Source organism: Heterodontus francisci, chromosome 4, assembly GCF_036365525.1.
Source record: "Heterodontus francisci isolate sHetFra1 chromosome 4, sHetFra1.hap1, whole genome shotgun sequence".
Classification (NCBI taxonomy): Eukaryota; Metazoa; Chordata; class Chondrichthyes; order Heterodontiformes; family Heterodontidae; genus Heterodontus; species Heterodontus francisci.
Genome location: NC_090374.1, coordinates 173,969,275 through 173,991,512, shown reverse-complemented (window position 1 = coordinate 173,991,512; position 22,238 = coordinate 173,969,275). Strand labels below are relative to the sequence as shown.

At 43.3% G+C, this 22,238-nt stretch overlaps 1 protein-coding gene across 1 annotated transcript in view; it reads right to left on the bottom strand.

Moving 5' to 3' along the window:
• LOC137368751 (cilia- and flagella-associated protein 95-like) overlaps positions 1 to 22,032 on the bottom strand; it is a 32,617-nt gene extending 10,585 nt beyond the window's left edge. Inside the window, exons 1-3 of the mRNA XM_068028942.1 lie at positions 20,536 to 22,032; positions 16,320 to 16,434; positions 3,540 to 3,658 (exon numbers count right to left, since the gene is read on the bottom strand). Coding sequence (XP_067885043.1) covers positions 3,540 to 3,658; positions 16,320 to 16,434; positions 20,536 to 20,630 — 329 coding nt within the window. The 5' untranslated portion in view covers positions 20,631 to 22,032. The remainder of the gene's footprint in view (positions 1 to 3,539; positions 3,659 to 16,319; positions 16,435 to 20,535) is intronic.
• Between the last annotated feature and the right edge of the window lie 206 nt (positions 22,033 to 22,238).

The window sequence follows — 22,238 nt, the reverse complement described above, 5'->3', positions numbered from 1 at the left end:
CAACAGATGTTTTTATGGGGGGGAAAGGTGAGTTGGGAGGGAGTCTTCCAAATGGGACTAATAGAATGGACCTTTTAACATGATTTTTATTAAAAATTCTTCCGGCAATCTCTGCCAAATTATCCACCACAATGACACAAACATTTCCACCAGCAGTTAGTTTCATGCTGGCAGGAAAATCAAAACACCCAATCACATAACTCCAGCAACACTCACAGCGGAAATATCACAACTAGCTGACAAAGGAATTCAGAACCTAAATCTAAACAGTACATCCAGGAAATGTTGCTCAGCTTACAAACACCCTCCAAATTACAGTGATAGCAGTAATTCCCACGAGCAGTTTCTGCTAGTTTGTATTGGTTTTATCAGTGCAATTTGTCTGAAATCAGACAAAAGAGTGTAAAAGAGCAAGGAATTTCAAGTGCAAATTATGTCCAGTGTAAATCGAGTTTCCGCGGTCGATTTTCCTGGTTTAAAAACTGCGCTGCTGGAAGATGGCCCCACCCACAAAACTGGCCATGACATCCTAGATCGAGATAATAAGGTTGGCAAGTTTACGGGGAGACAGTGGAGTAGTGGTAATGTCACTCAACTAGTAATCCAGAGGTCCGGGCCAGTGCCCTGAGGATACAGGTTCAAATCCTGCAGCTGGTGGAACTTACATTCAATTAAGTAATAAGTTCAATTAACTAATTAAATGTAATTAATTCATTAAAAATCTGGAATTGAAAGCTAGTCTCACTAATAGTAAAATATCAGTCGTCGTAAAAACCCATCTGGTTCACAATGTCCTTTAGGGAAGGAAATCTGCCGTCCTTACCTGGTCTGGCCTACATGTGACTCCAGACCCATAGCAATGTGGTTGAGTCTTAACTCCCCTCTGAAATGACCTAGCAACCCACTCAGTTGTCAAGGGCAATTAGGGATGCACAACAAATGCTGGCCTTGCCAGCGACGCCCACATCCCATGAAAGAATTTTTTTAAAAAGCTACTCATTGAGGAAGTTCTTCAAATTGAGCTGGCTGTTTTGGATGCACAGACAGTAGTAGGCACGTTTTTAAAACTTTTGAATATTAAAAAAAATGGTTAATTTACTGAGAAACTGACTAGTGTACACCAATGAAACTAGTAAATAGTTCAATGTAGTTTTTTTTTAAAGCCATTTTCAGTGATTTTAAATCAGATTACTCACAGGTAATGGACTGGCCACTCGGCTTAAAAATGCTTATTTTTGCGATAAGCCTGTTTTCAGCTGTATTAATAAAACTATTCCAGGTTATCATTCTTAAACATATCATGAAATATTTCACAAAGCAAAAGGAAAAAAATAAACAATTATCTTCTATTACTCTGCCCAGTTGTGCTGGTTCATGTAAGATTTTACATGCGTGATTATGAAAATGAGTTTGAACAGAAACTTAAACCTTAACTTCACTTTGGAAAACACAATGCAATTTGTGCCCAGATCTCTGATTTCACCCAAAGCAGAAACTCTATCCCATGTTCGGGTTTGAGCCTGAAGGATTTTTTTTATATTCATTATTTGATGTGGCATTGCTAGCAATGCCAGCATTTATTGCCCATCCCTTGAGAAGGTGCTGGTGAGCCACCTTCTTAAACCGCTGCAGTTCATGTGGTGTAGGTACACCCACTGTGCTGTTAGGGAAGAAGTTCCAGGATTTTGACTAAGCGACGGTGAAGGAACAGTGATATAATTCCAAGTCAGAAGGGTGTGTGACTTGTAGGGAAACTTGCAGATGGTGGTGTTCCCATGGGTCTGCTGCCTTTGTTCTTCTAGGTGGTAGAGTTCATGGGTTTAGAAGGTGCTATTGAAGGTGCCTTGGCAATTTGTTGCAATGCATCTTGTAGATGGTACACAGTGCTGCCACTGTGCACAGGTGGTGGAGGGAGTGAATTTTTAAGCTGGTGGACGGGGTACCGATTAAGTGGACTGCTTTGTCTTGGATGGGGAAGAGCTTCTTGTTGGAGCTGCACTTATCCAGACAAGTTGGGAATATTTCATCACACCCTGACTTGTCCTTTGCAGATGGTGGACAGGCTTTGGGGAGTCAGCAGCTGGGTTACCCGTCGCAGAATTCCCAGGCTCTGACCTGCTCTTGCAGCCACAGTATTTATATGGCTCTCCAGTTAAGTTTCTGGTCAATGGTGACCCCCAGGATGTTGATGGAGGGGGTGGGGGGGGGGGGAGGGGAGGGGTTTCAGCAATACTAATGCCCCTGAATGTCAAGAAGGCATGGTTAGACTCTCTCTTGTTGCAGATGGCCATTGCCTGTGTGGTGCGAATATATGTGTTACTATTGAAGATTACAGAGCCAAAGTAGATGCATGGAGTTAAGATACAGATCAGCTATGATCTAACTGTGGTGGAACAGACTGAAAGGGCTGAATGGCTTCCTTCTGTTTCTATACACTGCAAAGTACATAATTACACAATATTCACAATCCAGAGATGTAACAATAGGACTTCCTTTCGGTCTGAACTGGATATTGGGCCAGATTTAACTGTCAGAATAATGGTGAGTTTAATGGCGTGGCCATTATTAATGTGCAAACCTTCAGTAACTGGTGGTGAAGGAGAGATTCCCCATGAGTGCTGAATCACCATACGTTCCTTGCTGATCTTCACTGCTCTGGCATTTACCTTGCAAAAACAGTAGCTCACCCTCAGTGTCCCAGTGGGTTTCAAGAAATTGCTGCATTTATGCATTAATTACCCATTAAACCTGCCACAGAAAGCTAGGGCTGGTACTTAGAATACAAGGGTGTAGAAGTCATGCTTCAGCTGTACAATTGCCCTGGTTAGACCACACCTGGAGTACTGGGAGCAGTTCTGCACACTACACCTTAGGAAGGGTTTGTTGGCCTTGGAGGGAGTGTAGGTTTACCAGAATGATATCTAGACACTGAAGGGCTAAATTATGAGGAGAGATTACACAAACTGGGATTGTATTTCCTGAAATTTAGAATGGTAAGGGGTGATTTGATTGACGTTTTCAAGATATTATGGGGAACTGATAGGGTAGATAGAGGGAAATTATTTCCGTTGGTTGGGGAATCTCAGACTAGGTGACAGTTTAAAAATTAGAGTAGACCTTTAACATGTGAAATTAAGAAACACATCTACACACAAGGAGAGGTAGTTTGGAACTCTCTTGGGCAATACAATCACTTCAAGCTAATTGAGTAAATGACTGGCATTGAAACCTCTAACCACACTGCCACCTACTGATACAACTGCTACTACAGCTCATACGATAGATGTGCTACCATAACAACAACTTGCATTTATATCTCACCTTTAACATAGAAAAACGTCCCAAGGAGTTTCAGGGGAGTGATTATCAAACAAAATTTGACACCCAGCCAAACAGAAAGATAATAGGACAGGTTTCGTAAAGCAAATAAATAGCCTGGCAGAGTTTTTAATTTACCAATGTAGATAATCACACTCAAAGTTTTCAACAATTTCTTATTAAAAATCAAGCAAACCTTTTGCATTGTCTTAATGACATACCTCTTGAAAAATTCCTTTGTCAAAGTTTTCTGAGCCATTAGTGGTTTTCTTTCCCTTAGTTGATAATCATCCTTTAAGTTAATTTGAGACATATATGACTCTGTTGTGGTACTCCAATCCTGTAACAAAAAACAGTCAGCTATTAATTTCACATGCCTCTTCCCAACATTGAACATCCCCAACAAATCTCCACTAATCCCCAACTTTGGTGTTAATGCTGATCAACAGTATGGAATATAGGAACAGGAGGAGGCCATTCAGCCCCTTAAGCCTGTTCTGCCATTTTATTGGGTCATGGCTGATCTGTATCTTAACTCCATCTACCCACCTTGGTTCCCTAACCGTTAAAATCTTTATCCAACAAAAATCTATCGACTGCAGTTTTAAAATTTTCAACTGATCCCCAGCCTCAACAGCTTTTTGAGGGAAGAGAGTTCTGGATTTCCACTGCCCCTTGCATGAAGAAGTATTTCCTGATATTACCCCTGAATGGCATATCTCTAATTTTAAGGTTACGCCCCCTTGTTCTGGACTCCCCCCACCAGTGGAAATCGTTTCTCTCAATCTACCCTATCATATCACTTATGATCTTAATCAGATCATCCCTTAATCTTCTATACTCAAGGGAATACAAGCCTAGTCTATGCAATCTGTCCTCATAATTTAACCCGTTTAATACCAGTGTCATTTGGCGAATCTGTGCTGCACCCCCTCCAAGGCCAATAGATCCTTCCTGAGGTACAATGTCCAATTCAACCCAACAAATAAGAAGCCAGAAAAAACATAGGATTAATGTCATAGAGTAATTTATGGCACAGAAGGAGGCCATTCAGCCTATCGAATCCATGCCGGCTCTCCATGGAGCAATCCCATCAGTCCCACTCCCCTGCTCGATCCCGTAGCCCTGCAAGTTTATTTCCATCAAATGACCATTCCATTTCCTTTTGAAATCATTGATTGTCTCCACTTCCACCACACTCGTGGGCAGCGACTTCCAGGTCATTACCACACGCTGCGTAAAAAAGTTCTTTCTCACATTCCCGCTGCATCTCTTGCCCAAAACCTTCATTCTGTGTCCACTAGTCCTTCCCATCAGTTAATGGGAACAGTTTTTCCTTGTCTACCTTATCTAAGTCTGACATAATCTAGTACACCTCTATCAGATCTCCCCTCCATCTCCTTTGCTCCAGTGAGAACAACCCCAGCTATTTCAACCTAAGCTTGTAACTAAAATCCCTCTTCCCTGGCACCATTCTGGTAAATGTCCTCTGCATTAGCTCAAGGACCCTCACATCCTTCCCAAAGTGTGGTGACCAGAACTGGGTGCAGTACTCCAGATGGGGCCTAACCAGAGCTTTATAAAGGTTCAGCATAACTTCCCTGCTTTTATACTCAATGCCTCTATTTATGAAGCTCAAGATCCCATATGCTTTGCTAACCACTCTCTCAATATGTCCTGCCACCTTCAAAGATCGATGCACATGCACCCCCAGTCCCTCTGTTCCTGCACACTCTTTAGAACTGCGCTATTAAGTCTATATTGCCTCACTCCTATCCCTTCTGCCAAAGTGCATCATCTCACACTTGTTGGTATTAAATTCCATCTGCCACTTGTCTGCCCATTCAGCTAGCCTATCTGTGTCCTGTTGCCGGCAGTTCATATCATCCTCACTGATTACCAAGTTTGGTATCATTGGCAAATTTTGAAATTCTGCTCTATATTCCAAGATCCAACTCATTTATATATAGCAAAAAAGCAGGTCCCAGCACTGACCCTTGGGGAACACCACTGTTTACTATCCTCCAGTCTGAAAACCATTTACTATAACTCACTGTTTTCTGTCCTTAAGCCAATTTTTTATCCAATTGGACACTGATTCTCCTACTCCATGAGCCTCAATTTTATTAACTAGCCTTTTATGTGGTACTTTATCAAATGCTTTCTTAAAATCCATATAAACAACATCGATCGCGTTCCCATCATCAACCATATCTTTTACTTCATCAAAAAATTGAATTAGATTAGTCAAGCATGATCTGCCTTTTACAGATCCATGCTGGCTATCCTTAATTAACTCCAACCATTCCAAGTGCCTGGTGATTTTTTTCCCTTACCCACCACTGAAGCTAAACTAACTGGCCTGTAGTTGGTAGGACAGTCCGTACACCCTTTCTTAAATAAGCGTGTCACATTTGCCACTTTCCAATCCTCTGGTACCACCCTCATATCTCAGGAAGTTTGGAAGATTATGGCAAGCCCTTCCGTTATCTCCACCCCCACTTCCTTTAGCAACCTGGGATGCAAGCCATCCGGACCAGGTGACTTATCTATCCTAAGGATAGCCAGCCTTTCCAGTACCTCCCCCTTTAAACCTTTACCCTGTCTATTGCCTCTACTCTCTTCGCTCCTACCGATATTTTGTCAGATTCCTCTTCCTTAGTAAGCACTGATACAAAGCATTCATTAGGTTGTTAGACCGAGGTTGGAGGAATGCACTGTGTTTCTCTAGTTCCACTACTCCACTGGTCACAACATATATTTAAATGTTTTACCCAGTTATCGATACAGCCAATTATATACGTTTATCTTTTTTAGTTTCAGAATAAAATCTGTCAACTAGGTTTCTTTAATAAAGAACAAAATTATTGTTTTTTTATAAAACAAGACTTATTAAATACAGATGCAAAGCTTATTAACACACAGTTTGAAATATGAAAGTATAAATATCTATCCTTCTAAAATAACCTAACACACACACACACACACACATACCAGTTAAAGGAAAAATACAGAAAAATTTGAAAAATGGCTCTTTATTAGTTTAAAAGCTTAAAAGAAATACTTTGGCCAAGATATTGTCAATTCTTGAAGAAAAAGGATAAGATATGCAATGTTCCAGATGGCATTTGGTCTGGCATCGGGGTACATGTAGACGACTGTCACTGGGATCTTTCTGGAGCAGCTCCATTCAGGAGATGTCAAGGAGTAGATTTGCAGGCTTTTCAGCAGAATTACTGCATCAGTGGTTTCAGTTATCACACTGGATTCTCAGATATGTTAGGGTCTGTGGTTCTGTTAATGGATGATAAATACCTGGTAGTTCAAGATAATAAGGTGAACAGGTGTTGGGCGTTAATTAGTTAATTGTACTCAAGTGTGTATATATAAAGAGCCAGCCAGCACTGGCTGCGGGTGTTGTTATGAGTGCAGAGGTAAGCTCTGTGACAAGCAATAAACAATCTCCACCAAAACATCCTAGTCTCAGTGTCTTCTTCACAAACAGGCTTGGAAGTTTCTGTATCAAGATACACCAACTGAGCATCCAAGCCCAAATCAGAAAGCCAAAACTCCTGACAACCATAAACCTAGGCATGTGACTTCTCTGTAAACACCTCCAATAACCAGCAAGCCTCCTTATGTTTATTTAGCACTTCATTGTCTTTTTCAGAGTGTTTTTTTAAATTCCCAAGTGTCCTTCCAGTAACCCCTTTAAAAAAAAACAAATCCAGTCATCTCCTCAGTCTTTCAAATGAACCAATTTTCACAACCTTTTAAACACAAGTCCTCAAAAAAATTAATAATGGAAGCACCTTCATGCCACCTCCACCCTTAGAGGAATGAAACACAATTTTTAAATGCATTTCATTATGAAGTGTGGGGAAAAAAATATATTAAAAAATTAAAACACATTTACACACTCATTCTCATTCACTCTTTATCTGTAACTATTACAGTTATGCCTTGTACCATCTTTGTACTCAGATAACTCAGAGCAAAGTTAACTTCTGGACAAAACATCAGCAATTATATTGTTTTTCCCCACAATGTGGATAATCTTTAAGTGATAAGGCTGCTATAGTAAACTCCATCGAAATAGTCTGGCATTCTGGTTTTTGAATTTTTCCACATAGGCTAGGGGGTTATGATCAGAATATACCTGTGTCTCTCTGTAGTCGTGGTGAACACATACTTCAAAACATTTAAGTAGTAAGTCCAGGGTTTATTTTTCCACTGTAACATATCTCTTTTGGTATTAATTTAGCTTTTTGGAAAAGTATCCCACTGGCCTTTCTATGACCGATTCATCTTCTAGTAACAGACTACACCTACCCCCAGTTTACTAGATTCAATTGTTACCTTGAAGGGCTTAGTGAAATTTGGGGCAGCCAACACTAGTTCATTGATCAAAATTGCTTTCCGCCTCTCAAAAGATGCTTGGCATCCTCCTGACCACACTACCTTGGCTTTCTTTTGTAGCAAGCCATCAGTGGAGCTGCTATAATGTTGGAATTTGGTACAAACTTGCAGTAGAAACCACACATCCCCAAAAACCTCATGATTTCTTGTTTAGTCTTAGGAGCAGGGAACTCCACCAATGCTTGTACTTTGGCTGTTCTTGGCAACACTTGTCCTTGCCCTACTATATACCCTTGGTAGGTTACCTGTGCTTTTGCGAATTCACTTTTGGCAAGCTTTATCACCAAATCAGCTGACTGCAATTTTCTAAACAGAGTTTCGAGTTGTTCCAAGTGGTCCTTCCAAGTGTCACTGTATACCAGCACATTGTCAAGGTAAACCACATAGTTAGGAACACTGGCTACCACTCATTAGTCTCTGGAAAGTTCCTGGGGCATCTTTTAGCCCGAATGGCATCACTTGGCATTGGAAAAGACTGTCTGGTGTGACAAAGACCAATATTTCCTGAGCTTAGGGTGTTAAAGGAACCTGCCTTTAACAAGTGCCCTTCCAGTAACCCTTATAAAAAAAAACAAATCCAGTCATCTCCTCAAATGAACCAATTTTCACAATCTTTTAAACATGAGTCCTCAAAAAATTAATAATTGAAGCACCTTCGTGACAAAGTATTCTAGTCTTGCTCTCTGCCTCTGTCTTTGTCCCTAATAGGCCCCACACCACTTCCTTCTGCCTGCTTACTATTTATATGCTGGTAGTAGATTTTTGGGCTCCCCTTTATGTTAACTGCCATTCTATTCTCATATTGTCTCTTTGCCAGGTTTATTTTCCACTTCACCTCCCCTCTCAGTTTTTGTATTTGGCCTGCTTCTCATTTGAAGAATTCACTTGGCATGCATCATACACCCTCTTTTTTTATTTCATCATAATCTTTATCTCCCTCATCATCCAAGGAGCCCTGTTTTTGGTTCGTTTACCTTTTGCTCTTGTTGAAATGTACCGAACCTTAACCCGAAGCATCTCTTCCTTAAAGATAACCCATTGACCACTTAAGGGCCTCAATTTGCCTGGGGTGGGAAGGCCATCCTCGGACTTCCCTGCCCTGGACAAAATGGCAGGGGGCCCGGGAAACATCAGGAATGGCACTCTTTGCCATTTTGCTTGCCACCTCTGCCCCCCACCCCCTCCCCACCCCACCACCTCCATTCCTGTCTCCAAGACCAGGACAAAATACTGCCCTGTCTCTATTTCTGGCATTGCTCACACAATCTACATAGACAACAACCTGCATTTATAAAGCACCTTCAATGCGGTCTAATGTCCCAAGGTGCTTCATAGGAGTGTTAGCAAACAAAGTTTGACACCAAGCCACATAAGGAGATATTAGGACAGGTGGTCAAAAACTTGGTCAGAAAGGTAGGATTTAAGGAGCATCTTAAAGGAGGAGAGAGAGGTAGAAGGTCAGAGAAGCTTAGGGAGGGAATTGCAGATCTTAGGGCTCAGGCAACTGAAGGCACGGTTGCCAGTGGTGGGGTGATTAAAATCTGGGTGCTCAAGAGGCCAGAAATCTCAGAGGCGATTAGGGCTGGAGGAGGTTCCTGAGGTGCGGAAGGGCAAAGTCACAGAGGGACTTGAACACAAGGATGATAATTTCAAATCTGAGGTGTTACTGAACCAGGAGCCAATATGGGTAAATTCTTCTTTGAAATCATGGCTATGGAATCTTTAACTTTTACCTGAGAGGGTAGATGGTGTAGTGTTAGTGTTTTGAAACTGCAATTGCATTGTGCATTATGTATACTAGAGGCTGCTGCAGAACACACATGCTAGAAAAGTGAAAGTGAATCTAAGACAGAATAAAAGGAGAAGTCTTTATGTTCAGCTGCTGCAGTCTTTGTCTCTCTATTGTTGCTTCATACCCTATACCAAACTCGGCTAAACCTCACTCACCCAAGCACATCACAATGGCAACGTGGTAAACAGAAAAAGGATGAAAAAAAAATGGAAACATGGCTTTAAGGTATGAAAATTTTGGAAGGTTTTTGTCTACTTTCACAGACAGCGGGCTGGATTTTATAAGCTTGCCAATGATCTTGGTTGTGAGCTTTCAAAATGGCAGTCCGCCCATGCGGACCGCTCGTCGCAGAGTCACCATGATATTAAACTGGGCAGCTCGTTTAAATGGCCGGGGCGGACCGCTCCCCCCCCTCAACTGATGAAATGGAGGGGGCGGATGGTCCGTCCCCGGCAACTGCGTCAGGCGTCATTGTGCAGGCGCCAATGGTAGTTTTAAAGGGCTTCGAGCCCTTCAGTTTAGTTTACATATTTAAAGATATAGGCCTTTTAACTTTTATTAAAAACATTAACTTCATGTTTCTCGCCCCTCTCCCACCCCCTGCCCAATGACCATGCAGTTCATTCCTTGCCCTCTCCCTCCACAAAATACTTAGCTTGTGTACCTGCCCTTTCCCCTCCCGAAGTTTATGAACTTTTCACTTCAACCCCTTCCCACCATCCCCTACGCCAATCGGAATGTTGTAACCCCACTCCCCCCACCCCCGCACTGAAATACTTACCTGCTCCCCCCTCCCCACCAGCATTGGATCTCCGGATGGAGTGCTGGCTGCCAGCACAAATATCGCACCAGGACTGACGGCAGGAGCTGATAAGTATTTAATTCATTACTTTACATAAATTAACATAATCAACTTTTGATCCCGCCACGGGGGGCATACTGCCATGAGGCCTCGCTGCTGCTGGCAATATGGGGCCGGTCCTTCCCTGCATTGAGCCCATGGCCGGTCTCTCCCAGAGGCATTTTCTAGCCCCCACCCCGGCCATGACCCCCGACATTGGAGGGGGGGTGTCTGTAAAATACACCCCAGCATTTTAACTTGGCAATTCTGTTAAAGTGATGCACAGGAAGCTTGTACAATGCATACTCGCATACTGATCTCTCCAAAATAACCATCCAATCAAAAAATATATAATCTCAGATCACTGCAGAGAAGTTTCCTCTGAAAGGAGCAGATCCCGGATCCTTTATCACTGCATTGCTGATCAATATGGCGTTGTCTATGCCCAATCTACCACCTTTTGATGTGCTTTCAGAGCCATCATATGTATCCCCACATTGGCAAAAGTGGCTGTGATGTTTCAAGACGTGATGGCAGGTTTCGCAATCACAGACGACACAAGGAAAAAGGCCTTGCTTCTACACTATGGAAGTGAAGAATTAGAGGAAATCCTTGAGACACTTATGCCTGAGTGAAATGACTACGAGTCAGCAAACAAAATGCACGAACAAACTATTATGCGTCCTAGAAAAACACTGTATACAAAATCTTTGCCTTCTGATGCACTAAGCAAGAAGCAACCGAGGCAATTGACCAATATTGCATGCGTTTGAGGCAACTAGCAACCAAATGTGACTCTGATGATGCTGAACATGTCAAACAGGAAATTAAAACACAAATAATCGAAGGCTGTCTCTCCAGTCAATTATGCCAAAAAGCACTCGAGAAAGACAGAAAGCTGTCAAAGGCTGCTGGAGTTAGCAAGATCACTATCACTCTTCTCAGAGTCCAGAGCTACTGAAGTTGAGGCTAACAATAACTACCACTCTCCAATCTCAACTTCTGTGACCACTCCTCAACGCTCACGTGCCAGGAAACCACTTGCAAAGCAACAACAGCCATCTCACAAACACAGCTGTGACTTATTCTAAGAATATTCCCACTGTAGTTGTGTTTACCCACATCAGACAGTGTCCTGCTACTGGTAAACAGTATAATGCCTGTGGAAAACCCAACCACTTTTCTCATGTTTGTCACTCATCAGCAAAAACTAAGACTAATACCAACAGAAGGGTGCCACGTATGCATACCACAGAAAAAGGGCGAGACAATGTAGCCACTGAAAAGACAGATGACCCCGAACATACTTTTGTCCTCTCTCTCAGACACAGCAAACAGCCACATATGACAGTGACCACTGGCTGCTTGGACATAGATGCTCTCATAGACACAGGCGTATCTGTCAATGTCATGGGAGACAAAACATTCAACCAACTTCAGGATTGCCCCATTCTCTGCAAAACAGGGAATACGGAAATTTTCCCTTGCAACAGTCACAAACCGCCGAAAATCCTTGGAACATTTGAAACGCCAGTCTCATTCAATGACACTAGAAGGAAAGCTCTATTCTATGTCATATCTGGAGAATATGACATGCATATCAGTTTCCACACAGCAACAGATCTGCAAATGATTGCAGTCACATACGCGATTCCTTCGCATAACAAAAATGTTCTCAAACTGTTTGCTGATCGCTTCACTGTATTGGCAAACAGCAAGGTGTTACATGCAAGCTGCAGGTAGATCTTAATGTGTCTCCAGTTGCGCAACCACAGCGACGAACACCATTTCATGTCAGGAAACAAACAGAGAAGCAACTTCAACGCCTACTTGACCGTGACATTATTGAGAAAGTTGGGGATGAGCCTACTCCTTGGGTCTCAACCATAGAAGTCATCAAGAAACCCAAGAGTGAGAACCAGATTAGAATCTGCATTTATATGCGATCACCAAACCAAGCCATATGATGAGAAAGGCACTTGACATCAAAATTGATGATATCATAGAGAAAGTGAATGGTGCTAAACACTTCACTAAACTTGACCTCAATGCAGGCTACCATCAAATCAAGCTTGCAGAAGAATCGAGATATTTTACTGTATTCTTTACTCACATTGGTCTTTTTCGATACAAGAGGCTCAACTTTGGAGTCAGCTCAGCAGCTGAGGTATTTCAGCACATGATTCAACTGCACTTCAAGAACTTGAAGGCACGCTAAACATCAGTGATGACATAAAATAAAAGCAAAATACTGCAGATGCTGGAAATCTGAAATAAAACCAGAAAGTGCTGGAAATACTCAGCAGGTCAGGCAGCATCTGTGGAGAGAGAAGCAGAGTTAACGTTTGAGGTCTGTGACCTTTCATCAGAACTGGCAAAGGTTAGAAAAGAATTAGGTTTTAACAAGCGAAGGGGAGGGGAGTGGGGGAAGGGAACAAAAAGGAAGGTGTGTGATCGGGCAGAGGGCAGAAGAGATTAAATGACAAAAGATGTCATGGGACAAAGGCAAAAGGAGTGTTAATGGTTGTGGTGAAAGACAAAGCATTACTCCAGAGAGAGTGTTAATGGCAGAATAATTAACAGCTCTGTCTGAAAGCACAAACATGAAAAAACAAGTTTAAGGCAGGCACATGGTTAAAAATAATAAAATAAAATAAAATATAATATCATAAAAAAGACGAATCACGTTCTGAATTTATTGAACTCAATGTTGAGTTCGGAAGGCTGTAGAGTGCCCAATCAGAAAATGAAGTGGTGTTCCTCGAGCTTGCATTGATGTACACTGGAACACTGCAGCAGGCCAAGGACAGAAATGTGGGCATGAGAGCAAGGGGGAGTGTTGAAATGGCAAGCAACCGGAAGCTCGGGGTCATGCTTGCGGACTGAGCGGAGGTGTCCCACAAAGCGGTCACGCAATCTGTGTTTGGTCTCCCCAATGTAGAGGCAGTGATGACATTCTCATTTATGGACACACCAAAAAGGAATTCGAGACACGCCTACGTGCATGCCTACAACATCTCAGAGCATGTAACCTTACCTTGAACAAAGACAAGTGCTTGTTTAATGAAAACAGAATTGAATTCTTCGGTCATGTGTTCAATGGTGAACGAGTATCACCAAATCCATGGAACGTTGAAGCCATTGCAAACACTGCAGATCTTATAAATGTGCAAGAAGTCCGGAATCTGCTAGGACTCGTCACGTACTGTAGTCGTTTCATTCCTGAGCTTGCTGCGCTATCTGCCCCCCTACATGATCTGACTAAAGAGACCACTAATTGGGAATGGACTAAATCACATAAACAGATGGTACATGAGATCAAACGACACTTGTCAGCAAACTGCACAAATGCCTATTTCAGCCCTGAGAAACCACCCAGCTAATCGTGGATGCAAGCCTACTTGGCTTAGGTGCAGTTCTTGTACAGAAAGGCAAGACAGGTAACACATCAATCATTGCGATGGCAAGCAGATTGTTGACACCCATAAAGCAATGTTATTCACAAACAGAGAGAGAAGCATTCTCAATCAAATGGGGTATCTTACACTTTCATCTCTACCTATATGGAAGTGAATTTAAAGGAATGACCGATCATAGACCACTAGTGAGCTTGTTCAACAGTCCACATAGCAAACCACCCACTTGAATAGAACGTTGGATACTCAAACTGCAAGAGTACGAGTTCCAAGTTGAGTATCAGCCAGGCAAGCTCAACCCAGTAGACTACCTTTCGCAACATCTGCTGCCAATAGTCAGTCCTAATGGTCGTGAGAAAAGGTTGCTGAACAACATCTTAACTACGAAAGCCTAAATACGGTGCCAAAGTAGCAAAAACTAGCCAACATCAAAGCAGCAAAAACAAACAGGATGAAACTTTGCAATAGAGGCAATGGAGGCTACAGAATCACAAAACAGGAAAGACATGATCGAGAAAGAATCTACAAATGAAATCGCTCACACATTACAAGGTCTTCACAATGTTCGAAATGAGCTAATCGTTACAACCACATCAGATCTCGTATTATGCAACAAATGTATTGTCATTCCACACACATAGAGGGAATTTGTTGTCGATATAGCACATGAAGGACACGAGGGAATTGTCAAAACCAAACAACTCCTTAGGGAAAAGGTATGGTTCCCAGAATTTGACCATATGGTAGAGCACAAAATCAGTCAGAGTTTGCCATTGTCAAGCAACCAAAATGTCAAATCTTCATGATCCTCTCATGATGTCTGAACTACCTCCAGGACCATGGATTGAAGTCAGCATTGATTTCACAGATGAACACCTGCCTGTTGTCGCTGATGACTGCAGCAGATTCCTAATTGTAGAATTAGTTATGTCAACTTCAACGATAGAAGTCATCCAAAAGGTTGACCAGATCTTTGCTTTGTTTGGAATCCCTCAAATTGTAAGAAGTGACAATGGACCCCCATTCAACAGTGATGAGTTCAGTAAACTTGCAAACGACCTATGGTTCACTCATAGGAAAATCACACCCCCGTTAGTCAAGAGCTAATGGTGAAGTCGAGAGATTTATGCAAACCTTGAAAAAGGTCATACGTACAGCTACAGCTGAAATCAAGTCATCGGAGCAAGAGCTATATCACTTTCTTCATAATTACAGAGCGACTCCCCACTCGACTACTGGAAAACCTGCAGTTACACGCATCTGTGCACATGCTATGTGCACACGTCTTCCTGAGGTACCCTGTGGAGCTGATCAACATGTACACAAACGCGATCGAGAACAGGAAGATCAAATGAAAGTACATGCAGAGCAAAACATGAAATTTAGAGCTACACCGCTTAAGCGAGAAGATAAAGTACTTGTGAAACATGATTGTCATATTGGAAAGCAAACAGCTCCTAAGGACATCCAACCATTTGTTGTGACCAACACAAAATGATCAATGATCACTGCAAAGCGCGATATACAAAACATCACAAGAAACATGTCATTCTTCAAAGCACTGAAAACAAGCATTGAATCCAATTCCGACATCAACACCTCAGATAAAGAACATGAGTAAAATGAGACCACATCTGATGTCAGACGATATCCTACTCATGAGAGAAAACGGCCACCATACCTGAGTGACTATGTTATGAAATGAACTATTGTGTTTGAGTTTATCGTTTACGTTTTTAGCAACAAACCATTGAAACATGCTATGTCTTTCATTTACTAAGAAGGGGAGGAACGTGGTGTTGTAGTATTTTGAAATTACAAGTACATTGTGTATTTTGTATTTTAGAGGCTGCTGTAAAGCACACATGCCAGCAAAGTGAAAAAGTGAAACAAAGACAGAATAAAAGGAGAAGCCTTTATTGTCAACTGCTGTAGTCTTTGTCTTTCTATCTTTGCCTCAATATCCCTATACCAAACGTGGCTAAACTTCACTCAAGTCTCAAGGACATCACAGACAGGACCTTGGTTGAGCATCTCCTCTGAAGAATGGTACCTCGAACAGTGTAGCACCCCCTTGGTACTGCCCTGGGAATGTCAGCTGGTTTATATGCTCGAGTCTCTAGAAAAGAACCCACGATCGTCGAGGCCCGATTTTAACTCTGCAAGTGGATGACGTGCTACCCACTAAGCCACGGAAGGGAAAATTGGAGGTGAAGTTATCTTCAAAGCAGCAATTTACTCTCTAATAATCCACGTTCTGCATCAATATTAGTTTCATTGCAACTTCAAGGTTATTGCTAAATTGGGGAAACCTTTTCAATCAGCTTGAGTAGACTGGTTTGTAACCAGGAGTCTCCTGCTAGCTCATCAATCAATTCAGACTTTTGTCCAATCCATCAAATATAGTGGGCTATGTCAAAATCTAATTTAATTCAGCAATAGCTCCAGGTCCTTTCTGTCCAATGGTAAAATTAAATATAAATTTCAAAATAGAAACCATTTGCTCATTTAATAATTCAAATTAATTGCTTACTCCTTCGGGAAGACTTAAAAACCGTTTATACGTTGAGCGGTGTAAGTTCTTCGTTTGTCCCTCTGGAATTGTGTCTACATCATAATCCTTAGGTTCTGCCTCTCTGTGCTGATACCTGCAAAGAAAAATATATGAAATCACTAGTTAGGCCCCAGGTGGAGTACTGTGTCCAATTCTGGGTACCCAGACCTTCAGAAGGCTGCCAAGGCTTTAGAGAAAGTGGAAAGGAGATTTATGAGAGTGGTACCAGGGATGTCAGACTTCGGTTGTGTGGAATGATTGGAGAAGCTGGGATTGTTCTCCTTAGATCAGGGAAGGTTAAGGGGAGATCTAATAGAGGTGTTAAAAATCATGAAGGTTTGTGATAGAGTAAATAAGGAAAAACTGTTTCCAGTGGCAGGGGGGGGGGTCAGTAACCAGAGGACACAGATTTAAGGTAATTGCCAAGAAACCCAGGGGTCAGATGAGAATTTTTTTTTGCACAGCAAGTTGTTATGATCTAGAATGTGCTGCCTGAAAGGGCAGTGGAAGCAATTTCAATAATAGCTGTCAAAAGAGAATTGGACAAATACTTGAAGGGAAAAAAAATTGCAGGGCAGTGGGGAAAGACGGGGGTGGGGGTGGGGTGGGACGAATTGAATAGTTATTTCTGAAAGTCAGCACAGACATACATGATGGGCTGAATGGCCTCCTTCTTTGCTGTCTGATTCTATGACTCATGGTGTTTATTTAAAAGACAGGTTTTATCAGGGTGGATACCGAATCACAGTATGGTTAGGTTTACACAGTTTCGAAAAGCACACGACCACAAGCCCTGAACAGGGGCAGCAGAGGGTGCAGTGAGCAGCAGCTGAGATGCAGCACTGGGGTCAAACATCAACTGATCAAAGGGCCAACAGTGTCAGCACTGGAGCAAGTGGTTAACCTGGGCCAGAAAGATAGCAGTCACATTGAAGAAAAGCACAGCAAACCTCAGGGAGCCAGACCTGTCCTGTGGTTCAGTGGTAGAACATTCACCTCTGAGTCGGAAGGTTGTGGGTTTGAGTCCAACTCCAGAGATTTGAGAACAAAATTTGGGCTGGCCCTGTCAATGCAGTAATGAGGGAGCATCACCTTTCAGATAAGACTATAAACTATCTGTTAGACCTGAAATGTCCCATGGTACTATTTCAATAAGGAACAGAAGAGTTCTCGTGAACCAATATTCATCCTTCAACCAACATCTAAAAAGATTATCTGGTCATTATCCCATTGCTGTTTGTAGGATCTTGCTTTGTGCAAATTGGCTGCTGTATTTCCCACATTACAACAGTGACTACCCTTCAAGAGTATTGCATTGCTTGTAAAATGCTTTGGGATGTCCTGAGGTTATGAAAGGTGCTATATAAATACAAGTCTTTCTTCCCCACTTTTAACAGTGCAAGAGAAGGTGGGACATTCTCTTTGTGATTGGGCACTGAAGACTGCCAAGAACGTGAGATGCATTTTGTGGAGAGAGGTGGCTATGGCAAAGAGGCCCAGGAAACTGCAGGAAAAAGCTGAACAACCTCACCAGAGCAGCCAAGGTAAACTATCTACCCTCTCTCTTTGAACCCCTTGATTGCCATCTCTTTATTCCTAAGAACATAAGAAACAGGAGTAGGCCATTTGGCCCTTTGAGCCTGCTCTGCCATTCACTCGCATCTAGTGTACAATTATAGCAACTTCCCGCCATTCAATCCAAGTTAATGCTGAGGCAGACAACGAGATGCCATTTTCGCAAAGCTAACAGTGGAACCATGCAAATTGCATGGCTAGTTTCACCTAACGTTTCTGTGGCATTTGAGCATTAGCCTCACCATTACTTTGACAGAAAATTATGGCCCAATAAACAGAAACTCTGGTTACAGACAAGCAACGTTAACAGTAATGGAAGGTGTTGTCAACAGTGCTATCAAGCGGCACTTGCTCAGCAACAACTTTCTCACTGACACTCAGTTTGGGTTCTGCCAGGGCAATTCAGCTCTGACCTCATTACAGCCTTGGTTCAAACATGGACAAAAGAGCTGAACTCCAGAGGTGAGGTGAGAGTGACTGCCCTTGACATCAAGGCAGCATTTGACCAAGTATGGCATCAAGGAGCCCTAGCAAAACTGGAGTCAATGGGAATCAGGGAGAAAACCCTCCGCTGGTTGGAGTCATACCTAGCGCAAAGGAAGATGGTTGTGGTTGTTGGAGGTCAATCATCTGAGCTCCAGGACATCACTGCAGGAGTTCCTCAGAGTAGTGTCCTAGGCCCAACCATCTTCAGCTGCTTTATCAATGACCCTCCTTCCATCATAAGGTCATAAGTGGGGATGTTCGCTGATGATTGCACAATGATCAGCACCGTTCGCGACTCCTCAGATACTGAAGCAGTCCGTGTAGAAATGCAGCAAGACTGGGAGAATATCCAGGCTTGGGCTGATAAGTGGCAAGTAACATTCGCGCCACACATGTTTCAGACAATGGACATCTCCAACAAGAGAGAATCTAACCATCTCCCCTTGACATTCAACGGCATTACCATCGCTGAATCCCCCACTATCAACATCCTGGGGGTTTCCATTGACGAGAAAGTGATCTGGACCAGCCATATAAATACCGTGGCTACAAGAGCAGGTCAGAGGCTAGGAATCCTGAGGCGAGTAACTCACCTTCTGATTCCCCAAAGCCAGTCCAGGAGTGTGATGGAATACTCTCCATTTGCCTGGATGGATGCAGCTCCAACAACATTCAAGAAGTTCGACACCATGCAGGGCAAAGCAGCCCATTTGATTGGCACCCTATCCACAAACATTCCCTCCACCACCGACGCACAGTGGCAGCAGTGTGTACCATCTACAAGATGCACTGCAGCGACGTACCAAGGCTCCTTTGACAGCACCTTCCAAACCCGCGACCTCTACCACCTGGAAGGACAAGGGCGGCAGATGCATGGGAACACCATCACCTGCAAGTTTCCCTCCAAGCCACACACCATCCCAACTTGGAACTATATCGCCGTTCCTTCACTGTTGCTGGGTCAAAATCCTGGAACTCGCTTCCTAACAGCACTGTGGCTTTACCTACCCCACATGGACTGCAGCAGTTCAAGAAGGCAGCTCACCACCATCTACTCGGCAATTAGGGATAGGCAATAAATGTTGGCCTAGCCAGCAACGCTCACTTCCCATGAATGAATATATAAAAAAAGCACCCAGCCTTTTCTCCATCACCCTCTTTCTCTTTCTTCTCCAAACCTTTAATGTCTTCATTTATAAATACAGCTTGCCTCTCCTCTTGCCCCTGGGATCACTGTAAGCATTGACGGAGGGAAAAGAGCTACAACATCCCAGAACACTCAATGCTGATTTAGCAAGAAATTGCTATTGAGGTTAATAGAGGCTGGGATTTCACGTTGAGCGGACAGGAGCCGCGACCGACTGAAAAGTCAGTGGTGAACCCGCTTCTGCCTCGCCCGGGAATCCGACCCGCATTTTACGGGTCCCCAGGCTTTAATTGTTCCGAGACGGGGCTTCCACTCGCTTGAGGGAGGAAATCCCGCCTCATTTAGCTACCGACCAATCAACGGGCCGGCAGCTCTTAGTCCCAGCAGCGCCACCGGGAGCGGTGGCCACTGCTGGGACTGCAGCCTAGCCGAAGACATGGCGCCAGGAAGACTGGCAGGTTTTGGTTGCCTTGCCGGGTTAATTGGTTGGGCCCCGGCGAGGCAAGGATCGTCGGTTGTGGGGAAGGGGGGCGTGTTGGGTGCTGGGGACAGTTGGGGTAGCGGAGGCGGCCCTCCATCGGGTACCCTGCGCCCGGTGAGCAGGGCCACCCCCACAGGATGATCACAGCTGCCTGGTTTTCACAGGCAGCTTTTCTTGAATCCAGGACGCCCGCTTGCCATGTGTAAAATCCGCATGGAGGTGGGTGAAGGCCCTGAAGTGGCCGTTAAGTGGCCACTTAAGGGTCTGATTGGCCCAGGGCGGGCGGGCTGTTTTTCACCACACCGCACCCACCTCCCCAACATAAGGGGGCAGAGGCGGGAGTGGATCGGGAAAGCCTCTTGGAGCCTCCCACTCCATTTTATGCCACCCCCCCACCCCCGCTACCAACCGGCTTGTTGGGGTGGCGTAAAATTCTGGCTAGAGTTTTTACATAGAAAAAAGCTATTTTCAGTTTAATAAAACTTATCTCGGTATTGATCTCTCACCAGTTGCAGACCAACACAGGCCTGCCGTACGTCTTATGAGTTGAGCGGAGACTAAGAGAACCTTTACGATCTGGATAATTAATTTCAAAATCCATCTTCCTCCAACTTTTCCAACTGTTTGTCCACACTGGTCTGCTTTACTATCTTTTATCAGTCCACTTCACTCACATCAAATGCTATCCACTGATCTACTATTTTATTGTCCTGCACCTCTCTGCCTCACCTCACTCTCACTGTAATTTGCCTATCTCAATAATTCCTTCCCCTTTATCTAAATGTCCCCTTTCTCAACTCTGTCACAGTCTCTCCTATCCCTCTCTCAGTTTTTGGCCTCTCCTATCTCTCTCCTCTTAGCTGTCTCCTATCTCTTTCACAGTTGTCTCAGTCTCCCCTATTTTTGCTTTTTGGTCTCTCTTCTCTCTCTCTTAATTGTCTATATCTCTTATTTCTCTCTCTCTTCTTCTTGCCCTTTGCTCTTGTTCTGGTTTTTTGTATTAGGTGCCTCCTCTGCCTAATATGTTAGCTACCTTTCCCTCTCTCCTTACTCTGTTGGGTATCTTTACCACTCTGGCTGTCAATATAATCTGTTGCCCTTGCTTTCCTGTCTGTTGTTATATTTTGCCTTCTCTCTGTCTCTCACTCTCATTCAGTTAACATCTCTCAGTTCATTTGTGTTAGAGTCGCTTTCTGTTTTTGGCTGTCCTTACTTTCTTTTAGTTGACTTTATGTTGGCTACCTCTTTCTCTGAAGCTATCTCCCTCAGTTGTTGTATCTAGCTGTTGCCTTTTTCTATCTATCTCCTGTTATCTCCCTCTGATAGATGGCTCCAACTCACTTTTTATCTCTTTCTGAAAGGTACCGCTTCCTATCCTTTTATCTGTCTATTACTTATTGCTACCTCTCCTTTTTATCACCCTCTGTCAATTGTCCCTATCATTATCTCTGTCAGTCATCTCTATTTCTCCTTCTACATCTCAGTCATAGTTCTATCCCCTCCTTCTCTCCTCCTGTCAGTTGTCTCTATCTCTATGCCTCCTTCTCTCACCCTCTGTGTATTATCTGTAGCTCTCCAATTTTGCTTGGTCTCTATCGCTCAGTTGTCTTCTATCTCTCTCAGTTCTCTCTTATCTCTTTCAGTTGTCTATCTCTCCCCCAGTTGTCTCCTAACATTCAGTTACCTCTTATCTCTCTCCCAGTTGTCTATCTCTTTAAGTTCTATCTCTGTTTGATGTCTATCCCACTCGCTTGGTTGTCCCCCACACGTCTCTCTCAGTTGTCTTTTATCTCTCTCAGTTGTGCCCTATTTCTCTCTCAGTTATCTCATATCTCTCTCTCAGTTGTCTCTCATCTCTTTCAGTTGTGTCCTGTCTCTCTCTCTCAGTTGTCTCTTATCTATTTCTTTCAGTTGTCTCCTATCTCTCAGTTCTCTCTCTCAATTGTTTCTCTCTCGGTTGTCTCCTATTTCTCTCTCTCAATTGTCTCCTATCTTAGTTGTTTCTGGCTCGCTTTCCCTTTTAAGGAGCCGCGTTGCTTCGGGTCAAGTGAGGAACCAGCCCGCCCTGGAAAGTAGCACCGACTTTACATTGCACTTCCGACGGCGACGGCTGGGTTTAATCACAAGCAACACATGTGACTGAAACAAAGGTTGCCTTGTGTTAAAATAACAAAACCCTGCGCACATTGCATTTACTTTAAATCCGTTG